This window comes from Dama dama, chromosome 23, assembly GCF_033118175.1.
Source record: "Dama dama isolate Ldn47 chromosome 23, ASM3311817v1, whole genome shotgun sequence".
Classification (NCBI taxonomy): domain Eukaryota; kingdom Metazoa; phylum Chordata; class Mammalia; order Artiodactyla; family Cervidae; genus Dama; species Dama dama.
The window spans coordinates 76945385-76957852 of NC_083703.1; the positions used below are offsets into that span (position 1 = coordinate 76945385).

General features: G+C 47.5%; 1 protein-coding gene across 3 annotated transcripts in view; it reads left to right on the plus strand.

The window, feature by feature from the left end:
• ARFGEF2 (ADP ribosylation factor guanine nucleotide exchange factor 2) overlaps nucleotides 1–12468 on the plus strand; it is an 81367-nt gene that overhangs the window by 6770 nt on the left and 62129 nt on the right. For all 3 annotated transcript variants that reach the window (XM_061127443.1, XM_061127444.1, XM_061127445.1), the window contains exons 2-3: nucleotides 6188–6218; nucleotides 7215–7338. In XM_061127443.1, coding sequence (XP_060983426.1) covers nucleotides 6188–6218; nucleotides 7215–7338 — 155 coding nt within the window. The remainder of the gene's footprint in view (nucleotides 1–6187; nucleotides 6219–7214; nucleotides 7339–12468) is intronic.

Below are 12468 nucleotides of genomic sequence, written 5' to 3' on the forward strand. Positions count from 1 at the left end.
TAAGCGGTGCTGGGGAAAACAGTAAGATCATTCTTTATGGAAAAGCGCAAACTTGTGAAAACGTGTACTTAATCAGCAAGTACATGGAGTCTCTCATATAAATAGCTCAGAACTGTGTTTAATTCTTACCATTTTCACCAGGCTTAGGGGGCCTGCCAGGAAAATACTTGACTTTCTTTCCAGCAAGGTTATCTTAGAAAATACTTAAATGTTTACTAGTTCATTCCTGGAGTCTTTCTGTAAGAAGCTTCTTTGAGATTACTGTCTTGGTTGTAAATGAGTCTTTGGGCTTTTTTTATTAGGTATTTCATTAGGTTTTCTAGACTTGTAGAACAGCCTTCTTATGCCGGGACCTGGAAGTCTTAAAATTTTCCTCATTCCTAAAGAATGGTCAGTGTGTTCTTGTTCTCTGTACAGTCCTTTTGTCTTTTGACTGAACCAGAGTGACATTCATTTAGAAGATACTTATTTGGGTGTCATACCTGCTGTCAGGATACAAAGAAAGCAAAGACCCCGTTCTCATGGAACTTGGAATTAATGGGGAAGGAGGGGTCTGTTCAAGTGATCACGTTTTCTGAGTCATGCCAGTAACGTGACAAGTCCTGTGAAGGAGAAAAACCTGATCCCACAGGCGAAGTGGACAAGGGATGAAGGGAAGTTTCCCTGAGGAAGTCGTAAGAGCTGAATGATAAACATTAAAGAGGTTAGGGTGAGAGGCACTTTGGCAGCAGGGGCAGAAGAGCACAGGCAAAGACCCTGTGGCAGAGAGGAATATGACCGTTCAGGAAAACTAGAAGATACAACTGCCTGTGATTCTACAGTTCCCTTAGAAAGTTTGGGTTTTTTTTTACATTTTAATAATATTAATTAAAAAAAACTAAAGGAGGCCACTGTGTGCCTGGGGCATGGTAGATGAAGGGGGAGAGGGTTTAGAGATAAGGTAGGAGAGGTAGTCCAGGGCCCCAGCATACAAGACCTTGGAGGTTGTGTTGAGGAGTCTGATTTTTAGACCAATACCAGTGAGATAATACCGCAGAGTTCTAAACAGGGAAGAAGTTGAAAAAGACGTTAGTATTTTGGAAAGATCACTTGAGCCATTATGTTCAGAACATCTTTGAGGAAACCCGGAGGGGATGCCCGGGGACCACTAGGGAGGCAGTTATCATCATCCAGGGGAGACATGCTGGTCGCCCAGACTTAGACTAGTGACGGTAGACACAGAGTGGAATGAAGGTATTCCGCACTGGTTTGAAGGTAAAGCCAAGTAAACCTGATGTTGGATTGGGTGAGAACGTCAGGATGTGGATCAGTAAGGCTGACTCTTACGTGTCTGACTCACCCAACTGGATGGATGGTGGTGCAGTTCCTTAGGATGGTTGGAAGACCATCTGGAGAGAGGTGGTTGGAGGAGCTTGGTCTGAGTTGGGGCTTGGATATCGGATGAACGTACAAGCTTCATGTTCATAAGGCAGGCCTGCCCCGGAAATGAGGACTGGGGAGTCATCCGAGCCCAGGTGGGAGTTGAAGGGGCAGGAAGGCTGCGAATGCCTCTGAGGAAGAGCTGAGAAAGGAAAGGCAGGAGAGCCTGGGCCCGAGGAGCCCCGGCCCGCCTGGCTGGGCAGAGGAGGCTGAGTCTGCCAAGGAAACGGAGGAGAGATGGGGCGGGAAGCAGAGGGCCAATGAGAACGTGTGCTTACGAGGCCAGGTGTGCGGTGTGCTCACTCTTGCTCAGTCGTGTCTTCGTGATCCCGTGGACTGCAGCCCCCCTGGCTCCTCTGTCCATGTGGTTTTCCCGGCAAGGATACTGGAGTGGGTTGCCATTTCCTTGTCCAAAGGATCATCTCAACCCAGGGATCAAACTTTCGTCTCCATGTCTCCTGCATTGCAGGCGGATTCTTTACCACTAGCGCCACCAGAGAAGCCCTCAAATTGAGAAGATTTCTGTGAGGGGAGGTCAGTAAGGTCAATCGCTGTGGAGAGGTCAAGTCGGACAGCACCTGGAAAACTGCCCATCAGCTTTAGAGCCCTGCGAGTCATGGGCGACCTTAGCTGGAGCTGTGCTGGTGACACAGTGAAGGTGAAAACCAGACTGGAATGAGTTGGGACAGGTGTGGGAGGTGAGGAAAAGGAGACGACTCTTTCCCAGGGTTTGCCTGGGGTGTGAAGAGAGAGATGTGGATCATGGAGGGGGTTTTGGCTTTATTTTTATCTTTGTTTGAAGGTAGAAGAGACTTGAGCTTGTTTAAACATCATTGGGAAGGGAGCCAGTTGAGGGAGAGGTTAACTAAGAAAAAGGAGAGTTTATTCATTGAACAAACTGAGCGCCTGCTCTGCGCCTAGGAATTCTTAGATGCTGGCTATTCCGCAGTGACCAGAGCAGACCAAAGGCTCTGTTGTCACAGAGTTTATGTTCTGCTGGGGAAGTCAGAGTATGAGTGAAACAGAGTATGTCACAAGTGGTAAATAATGTGGCGAAAGACTAGAAAAATTGGTGTAAAGTGAAAAAATCGGGCAGGTAAGTAAGGTAGTGCAGAACCACAAGGAGGGGTCGGGTGGCAGTTTCAGGTAACGAGGGAAGAGGTGACATTTGAACAGTCGTCTGAAAGAATCGATGAGTGAGCCTGTGGATGTCTGGGGGCGGGAGGGCTTTCCGGGAGGGAGGAGGAGCTGGTGCGAAGGCCCTGGAACAGGAACTGGCCGTGAGTGAGCCGGGGTGGGGTGGTGGGGGGTGAGGTCGGGGGGGGGGTCACAGGGGTCCAGATCTTTCCGAGGCTTGGAGGCCAAGATCAGGACTGTGAGTTTTACTCTGTGTGAGGTGAGAAGCCAGTGGAGTTCTGCGCAAAGGTGCAGATGTTATCAGATTTACATTATAATGGTTATGGATAATCTATTTTGAGCAGAAATAATCTGATTTATATTTTAAGGAAATCCCTCTGGCTGCTGTGTAGAGAACGCTCTGGGCCATGAGGAACAGTGAGAGTTGAAGGCATGAGACCAGTTAAGAGGCGGCTCTTGGTCCAGTCAGGAGATGGTGACAGCTTGGCCTGGCATAATGGGGGTGGTCCCCCGTGGGGAGAAGTGGTCAGATTTAAATAGTTCCTCAGAAGGCAGTAGGGATGGGACACTGCAAAGGTGGAGGGACTTGACACTATTTTCCAGCAGGGGAGAGTCTGGGCTGGTCAGTTTATGTATTGGCTCACAGGAGGTTGAAGGAGTCTCCTTGTGGCTTTTAATTTTTGCATGAAATCGGCTGTTTCATTGGTTGTGGGTAAAGAGGAATGGTGACATCAAGAGGGAGAGGGTATTTGAGGAGAGAACGTGATGCACAGTAGTCTCTGGAGAGGTAGAGAGGGTGGGCTTAACCAGCAGTGTCTAGGTATTGCTGTGGTTGGTCGTTGGGGCCTTTAGAGACCTGCCGGCTTTCCCTGCTGTCAGAGGTCTGTCATTGGGTGGAGACTGGTCAGAAGGGGATGGTCATACAAGCTTGAGATTTGGCCAGAAGTTAACACTGAAGGTCAGAGAGCAAGTCAAGCGTATTGTTTGGCAAGGAGAGGAACCAGTCAATCCTAAAGGAAATCATCCCTGAATATTCATTGGAAGGACTGATGCTAAAGCTTCAATACTTTGGTCACCTGATGCAAAGATCCAACTCTTGGGAAAAGACCCTGATGCTGGAAAAGATGGCGGGCAGGAGGAGAAGGGGGCAACAGAGGATGTGATGGTTGGATGGCATCACCAACTCAACGGACATGAGTGTGAGCAAACTCTGGGAGACAGTGAAGGACAGGAAAGCCTGGCGTGCTGCAGTCTTATGGGGTCACAAAGCGTTGGACATGACTTAGAAACTGAAAAATAACAGCAACAAATTACAATCCTGCTAATGGGATCTGTCCTGGAAAAATGAAGAAAGGGAAAGCTGACAAGTTGGCCTAGTCAAATCTGACCGGCCAAAGAAGGGTCCTACCGGGGGCAGTAAGTAGGTCAACTGGAAGGACAGGAGGTGGGCAGGTTCAGGGAAGAGATGGAAGTTCCAAACAGGGACAAGATTCAGAGTGTGACCAGCTGCTCCGGGCTGGCTTGGGGGGAGGGCCAGGGATTGAGGGCCTTGTGGATTTGCATAGTGGGGGAGGGGGTGTAGCAGATCGAATGTAGGCGGGGACGTGAAGGTTCCAAGGGATGTTGTGGAACCTTGGTGTAGTTGACCAGCGATGGTGTCGTTGAGGTTGGTCATGGTCATTGTTGGACCTAGCCTGGGAGCAGAGCAGAAGAAGGTGAGCTGGTGCCAAAGTCATCGATGAACCAGGAGGTGTGACCTGAGGGGTTCGTACAGGACAGTGATTCCCAGAAAGCATTTCCCGGGAAGACACCGTGGCCTTGCAGCTGCAGCTGCCACACCCCGCTCAGGTCTCCCTCCTTTCCAGCCTGTTTATTTATTGCTGCTAATTGCCCAGTTGGCATTTGGGAGAGCAGGGCCTATTAAAACGCGGGGCAATAAACCAGAGCAGGTGTGCCCCGCCATCTGCTCCTCCCCTTCCCCCCTCCCTCCGTCTCTGGAGCAGACATCCGGGCTGTGAGTCCCGCAGTGGCGCTTCCTGGCTGTGACCGTGGGCAGTTGACTTCACCTCTCTGGGCCCAGATCCCCCACCTGCACATGGTTAGGAGATGAGTCTCTTGTCTTCCGGAGGTGTAAGGAGGACCAGATGGGTCCATGCCCCTGTGAATGTCAGCTGTTACCGTGATTTGTGTTCCTCTAATTGTCTTCTTTCCCTTGGCTCTCTGCAGTTCACTGATGGCAGTAGAGCCTTTGCACTATTACCGACTCCTGTCTTAAGAGCCAGAGAGCTGACGTTTATTGACCACCTGTGCATGCTTGACGCTGCCTTAGCCATGAACACGGGGTTTCTCAAAAGTTACCCACACCCACCTGCCCTGTTACCGTCTTTGGAGCATATGGAGCTGCTTTTCATCATGCTCGTTTTTTTTAGAGTAGGACATCAAGATTCAGGGAGGTTTAATAACCCACCTGGTGTCATTCAGCTGAGAGATATCCATGCCAGAACCTAGTTCTGCCGGAATTGCCAACCCGTTTCTTGCCTCTCACCTCACCAGGCTGTGTCATGTTGATTTCTGCAAGCTGGAAACTTGGCCTCCGGCCTCCTGGGCTGGATTTCCCTGGCCACTGCCGCAGCCTGAGGCCTCAGCTGGAGGAGGCCAAAGCTGCCCCTTCCTGGATTCTGGTCCTGGAGGGGCAGGAACCACACCACGGAGCTCTGTGGGCAGACCCAGTGTGTCACAGGCCTTCTCGTCCTTGAGTGAGATGTTTGATATTAGTCATCCAGATGTTTCTCTTCTGCTTTCTTATGGGTGTAGAAAGAGGACATTGAAAGGTTGGCTCGAAGGTTAAAATTGCCACCTCTTGTAAAGTTCAGTTACTTGGTTTTCACTTCCTAAAAGTCAGTCTAGAATAGAGTTGTCCAGGGAGAGGAAATTTGTCACTCCCAGCACTGTGTTCTGGGGTTGCTAGGATAACTAACACAGTGTCTAGACCACTGGCGCACAAGAGATTGTATAAAGAAGGCTGGCCATTTGGAGGTTATCTGAATACATGGAATTCAGGTAGACCGGCTTCACTGGCCTGCTTTGATAATACCATGAGTCTGCCAAGCGCACCACATTGGAATGCATTCGACTAAGTGGATGTGGGGGAAACCAGCATGTTTAGATAGGATGTTCTTGTTTCAGTGGCACAAAATCGTGTCCTCCTAGAAATAAGACTCTCTCTTTGAGATCGTGATTGCTGAGTGTTGACACTGTGTTCATAACCATGTAGTTGATATACCCTCCATGGTAAAGGTTCATAAAATAATTTTAACTCATAGAAATTATATATATATAAAAAATATAAAATTATATATATAAATTAAAATTATATACATTAGCACAATAGAAATGTCCTTAATGCTGCTGAACTGTACTTAAAAATAGTTAATGTGGTAAATTTTGTGTTAGCATATTTACCACAATTTTTTTAAATGCTAAAGCAAAAGTATATATACTTACCATAGAAAATGTGGAAAAGAAAGATCATCATCGCCTTACTTAGACAGCTTTCAATATTTTGTTCTGTTTGTTTTCTTTTATATACACATTACCTGCTCCTAACATGCCTTTCTTTCTTCCCCACCAGATGAAATTAAAGCAGAAATAGAGAAGCAGAGGTAAGCCTGGGCACCTCCTGGCTGAAGTGCAGTGTGGCGGGAATTGGCAGTGGCCATGGGAACGTTTTTCTCTGTGTGTTTCTCCTGTTTCTGATCCCGGGGCCGGGGGCGGGGGGTGGGGGCGCACACACTCTCCCAGCCAGTGCTGGACCCATGTCAGGACTCTGTATCTGTCCGTACTGATGCCAGGTTAAGAGATGACTGGCTAACAACTACATATTGGAGGAGAGGGTGCGTGCATGTGTGTGCTAAGTTGCGTCCGACTCTTTGCGGCCCCATGGACTGTAGGATCCAATCCAACCCAAGGATTGAACCCCGGTCTTCTGCATTGCGGGTAGATTCTTTACCCCTGAGCCACCTGGGAAGCCCCAACAGAAGGTTCAACAGCTCTAACTTGACCTTCCTTGCCCTCTCCTCTGGGGCTTCCCCGGTGGCTCAGTGGTAAAGAATCCACCTGCTAATATAGGATATGCAGGAAGATTCCTTGGAGGAGGGCATGGCAACCCACTCCAGTATCCCTGCCTGGAGAATGCCATGGACAGAGGAGCCTGGCGGGCTATAGTCCATGGGCTCGCAAGAGTTGGACACGAGTCAGTGACTTAACACCAGTAACCACCTTCCCTTGACAGAGGAGGCTAGACCCTGACTCCTGCAGGTCGTGCTTCCTCAGGCAGGAGGGCGGCGTGTACTGTTACAGGGCGGCCCCTAATCCTCAGAGTAATGAAGCCGGAGTCCCCCCTTCAGAAAATGCAGCTCTGACGTGGCATCTGGGATCCGCGTCCAGGTTGCTAACGAGACAGCCTGTCATCAGAGACCTTGTTTTCTGCGCGTGGTGCCTTGGTGTTTTTTTTTCCCTAATGCGTGTCTTTAAACTCCTCCCTGTCTAGCCCCCCAGATGTAGTTTAATTAAATGATTGCAAGTGGTGGGGGCGGGGGGAGTAGCAGAAGCAACTTTTTTTTCATTTCCTCTCCAGCGCTCTCCTGCTTTTCTCCTAGGCTTGGTGCTGCGGCGCCACCAAAGGCAAACTTCATTGAAGCTGACAAGTATTTCCTTCCATTCGAGCTAGCTTGCCAGTCCAGGTCCCCCCGGGTGGTCAGCACGTCCCTCGACTGCTTGCAGGTACTGTGTTTCACCTTGGTGGTATACAGGGTGTTCTCGCAGGCTACAGGTGGTCCTTTATCCCAGGAGTCCCCAGCCTCCAGGCCACGGACCCACCCCTCCTGTCAGATCAGCAGCGACAGGAGACTAGAGCAAAGTGCACAATAAACATAATGCGCTGGAATCATTCTGAAACCATCCTACCCGCTCCCCAGTCCATGGGAGAGCTGTCCTGCATGAAACCGGTCCCTGCTGCGAAAAGGTTGGGGCCCACTGCCACAGGAGCTGTGCTCACCACCCCTGGTACTCACAATGCTCTGAGTTGGTGGATGGAGGGAAGAATGAGAGGTCTGATCTCTTTACCTAAAAAAGGAGTTTGATTCCTAGAAGTATTGTGTTGATCTCTCTTGTGTGTGTTTTCCTAAATGAAACTTCCAGCATTGATTGAATTATTGGTACGTATGCAGGCACAGAAGGTGTTTTATGCAGCTTCTTTATTGATGGCATTAATACTCATCAAGTAGAGAGAGAGAATCAGCTCGCGTTATTTGTGGTGATGGTCTGTGAAGTTGCTGTGAGCACAGAATTAACAAGTCCTAAAGCGTTGTTCCTGGAGGAACTACAGGACTAGGTTCCTGCAAGCCTCTCCAGCCACCTGTTCATCAGGTGATGAACATACAACCTTATTCTTTGTGGGTTTCTATTTGCATGCTTGCGTACTCAGTTGTGTTCGACTCTATGACCTTGTGGACTGTAGCCCTCCAGGCTCCTCTGTTCATGGAATTTCCCAGGCAAGAATACTGGAGTGCGTTGCCATTTCCTCCTCCAGGGGATCTTCCTGACCCAAGAATTGAACCCGCGTCTCTTGAGTCTCCTACATTGGCAGGTGGATTCTTTACCACTAAGCCCTCAGGGAAGCTCATGTTTCTGTTTAAAGACACCTTATTTACAACAAACTACATTGTTGATTGATTAGCCTTGAGCTCATGGTCAGCAGCACTGTGACACGTGCCTGAACAAAGCTGATCACACATCCTTTCTCTTTAGGGCACATCCCCGCCTTCTTGTTCTTGGCCACAGTAAGATAGCACTCAGCTCTGTGTATGTGGGCCATTTTAAATGGTGAAATAACCAACAGAAAGGACAAAAATGTGAACACCATGGCACTAAATAGATCACAGAAAAGTTACTGCTTACTGTGAGAGAGCTGAAACAAGGCAGCAGGGCAGCTCCTTGTTTGACCTCAGTTGGGAACTTGACCATCAAGTGATTCATATTTTTCTCTGCACTGTGGGTGTCCACAAATGACCATATTAGTATCCCAAGTACTGATTTGGAACTTACATTTTAGTAAATGAGAGCATTCACAAGTGCAAATCTATGAATGATGAAATTGACTGTATTTAGGGCCACAAGTAGCCTTGTTATAAATTCCTTTAGACGGTGAAGAAGCAGCCGTGCAGAAGTTAGGGTGACTTGTCTAGTGACGTGCAGGTAGTGAGGGACAGAAACAGTGCTACAGCTCGAGCTTCTTAATTTTTGGTCAAGCGTTCTAGAATTTTTCCTGAGGTCTGCTCCTAAAGCTTTGGTTCCCCCAAGAAACATTTATTTTTAACCCCAGTGGGAACCTACAGCAATGAAAAGAGCTTGATGAAGTTTTAAAAAATACAGTGGAGCAATACACAGTTCACTAGTACTTTCTAGAGCAGGAATAGGGAATAGGTTCTGTATAATGATTGCTTAGAAGCTGCGTTGAAAAATTATCTGGAGCCTCATCTGGGTTTCTTGAGAACGTGCCACAAGTGACTGGGTATGTCTGCTGAGACACAGGGCTGCCAAGTGGAGGTGGGCACGCCACACTTTTGTCATCTCTAGTCTAATATTTACTCTATTAATCTCTCTTCTTTGCTGTAGCTATACTTGAAAATTGATGACAGTTTCTTCACAGAAGCAGCTCTTCCAAATGAAAAGCCATTTTCTCATTCAATATAATTCTGTACAGATTGTCCTGTGTGAAGCATGTCATCAGCCAAGAATTTTCAAATGCCAGGCCCAAATCCTACTTCTAGCCCAAAATATTTGTTGCTCTGAACATTTTCTGAGGAAAATTTGGCTTAAGTTTAATTTTCATTGTTTTGTCCTCATATTAAGGTTTAGTTTGGAAGCTGGTGCCGATAGTTACCATTATTGATGTGCTAAACAACAGCTAACGTCTTGAGCACTCAGCCTGTGCTGGGCCCCGTGCTAAGAGCTTTATCCCCATCTTTGTGTTTAATCTTCCCAACAACTGTCTGAGCTTCTTACCCTTATCCTCATTTTTGAATGAATGAGACTGAGGCTTAGAGAATAAAGTGTCCAGCCCTGCCAAGTTCCTCCAGCCAGGCATGATGGGATTGGGTGGGCGTCTAGGACTTGTTTACTCCAAGCCTGTGTTTTTAATCAGGGGTCCTTAAACTATCAGTTCAGTCAGTTCAGTTGCTCAGTCGTGTCCGACTCTTTGTGACCCCATGAACCGCAGCACTCCAGGCCTCTGTCATGGAGTTTACCAACTCCCGGAGTTTACTCCAACTCCTGTCCATTGAGTTGGTGATGCCATCCAACCATCTCATCCTCTGTCGTCCCCTTCTCCTCCCGCCTTCAATCTTTCCCAGCATCAGGGTCTTTTCCAGTGAGTCAGCTCTTTGCATCAGGTGGCCCAAGTATTGGAGTTTTAGCTTCAGCATCAGTCCTTCCAATGAATATTCAGGACTGATTTCCTTTAGGATGGACTGGTTGGATCTCCTTGCTGTCCCAGGGACTCTCAAGAGTCTTCTCCAACACCACAGTTCAAAAGCATCGATTCTTCAGCACACGGCTTTCTTATAGTCCAACTTTCACATCCGTATATAACTACTGGAAAAACCATAGCCTTGACTAGATGGACCTTTGTTGGCAAAGTAATGTCTCTGCTTTTTCGTATGCTGTCTGGGTTAGTCATAGCTTTTCTTCCAAGGAGTAAGCGCCTTTTAATTTCATGGCTGCAATCACCATCTGCAGTGATTTTGGAGCCCCCCAAAATAAAGTCAACCACTGTTTCCCCATCTATTTTCCATGAAGTGATGGGACCGGATGCCATGATCTTAGTTTTCTGAATGTTGAGTTTTAAGCCTACTTTTTCACTCTCCTCTTTCACTTTCATCAAGAGGCTCTTTAGTTCTTCTTCTCTTGCTGCCATAAGGGTGGTGTCATCTGTGTATCTGAGGTTATTGATATTTCTCCCAGCAATCTTGATTCCAGCTTGTGCTTCTTCCAGCCCAGCGTTTCTCATGATGTACTCTACATACAAGTTAAATAAGCAGGATGACAATATACAGCCTTGACGTACTCCTTTTCCTATTTGGAACCAGTCTGTGCAAATCTGGCTTGCATCCTGCTTTGGTGAATAAAAGTTCTATTGGAACATAGCTGCCTTAATCTGTTTAGACTGATGTAGCAGAATAATACAGATAAGAGACATTTATTTCTCTCAGGTTTCTGGAGGTTGAGGGGCCCATGACAAGGGGCCAGCTGGTTGAGTTCCTGGTGAGCCCTCGTCCTGGTTTGTAGATGGCAGGTTGTCACTGTGTCCTCAGGTGGCAGACAGAGCGAGCCAGGAGTCTGGTCTCTTCTTTTTGACGTTTATTTGACTGCGCTGGGTCTTAGTTTCAGCACGCTGGTCTTGGTTGTGTCATGTAGCATCTTTGGTGGCAGCGTGTAGGCTCCAGTTGTGGCGCACAGGCTCCAGAGTGTGGGCTCAGTAGTTGTGACATGCAGGCTAGGTTGCTCCACAGCATTTGGGATCTTAGTACCCCGACCACAGATCAAACCTGTGTACCCTGCATCACAAGGCAGATTGTTAACCGTTGACCACCAGGGAAGTCTCTTCTCATTGGGCATTAATCCATTGTGAGGACCCCACTCTCATGGCCTCATCCAGATTTAATCACCTCCACAAGACCCTCCCTCTGACTACCATCACATGGAGGGTTAGGACTTCAGTTGGGGAAACACAAGCATTCAGTTCATGACAACAGCCGGGCCCTTTTGTTGGCTGCTTTCCATCTACTACAGCTGAGTTGAAGAGTTGGAACGGAGACCGTATGACCTGCAAAGCCTGAATGTTTAGCAGGTGGTCCTCTATAGAAAAAGGTTGCTGACCTCCACTCTTTGCTATTAGCCTGTACTTCTGGCCTCTTTCATTATAAACAATCTGTTTTCCTAGAAATGGTCTTTTTTCTGAAACTCAGTGTACAGGCGAGTATGTTTCTGGTGGAAACGCTGACATCCTGCTTTGCTTCAGCAACTTGAGTTACAGTACCTGTCTTGATGCTTTTGGCGTATGGTTAGCTCTTTTTTACATTGGAAGTTCTCTGTGATGTAGTAGGTACACCAGGATTTCTTTGCTTAGTATACAAAATGTGTTGTCCTTTTTATGACATTAAAAAGTGGCTAGGTGCTCCCGGGAATACTGAATGAAAAAAAAAATGATTTCCTCTTGGGGTTTGTCCTTGCACAGCCTGTTCAACTGGCTTTTCCAGGTGTGGGCGAGGTGACTTCTGCCTTGGAAGTGGAGGGCCAGTGTCCAGGAGGAAAGGTTGGTTTGGTCAGGGTTGAAGCCAGCTGTGGGTGCATCCGTATTGTGCCCTGGGCATTTTAAGGCGTCCCTTTTTCAGCCTGGAAAGTTGAGGGGGTAGCAGAGATGCTTCGGGTTTGGTTTGCTACAAGTACAGAGCTCAGCATTCCCTTTCCCCCCCCGGAGAAGGCTTCCCTTGTTCTCGCTTCTCCCAAGTGATAAAGATCCTTTCCTTCAGCACCTGGTCTCTACACGCTACCCTAAGGCCAGGACCTGGGGGAGAGAGAACTAGTTCAGTCTTGTCTAAACTAGTTAGTGATCTCCAGGTTTTTCTGGGCATAGACCAACCACAGAAATTATTTTTGAGAATATTCACTCACAGTATTTCTTCAATTATAAGATTATATACACATGCTACTGTTATTACATTACATACATTATAAACCATACAAAAATAGACCTTTAAAAGAGTAAGATAAAAAATAGATAGAAATAGAATTCTAATATTTTCTTTCTACATAAAGCTGTGGGAAACCACTGATCTAAGCTACCTGGTTCGT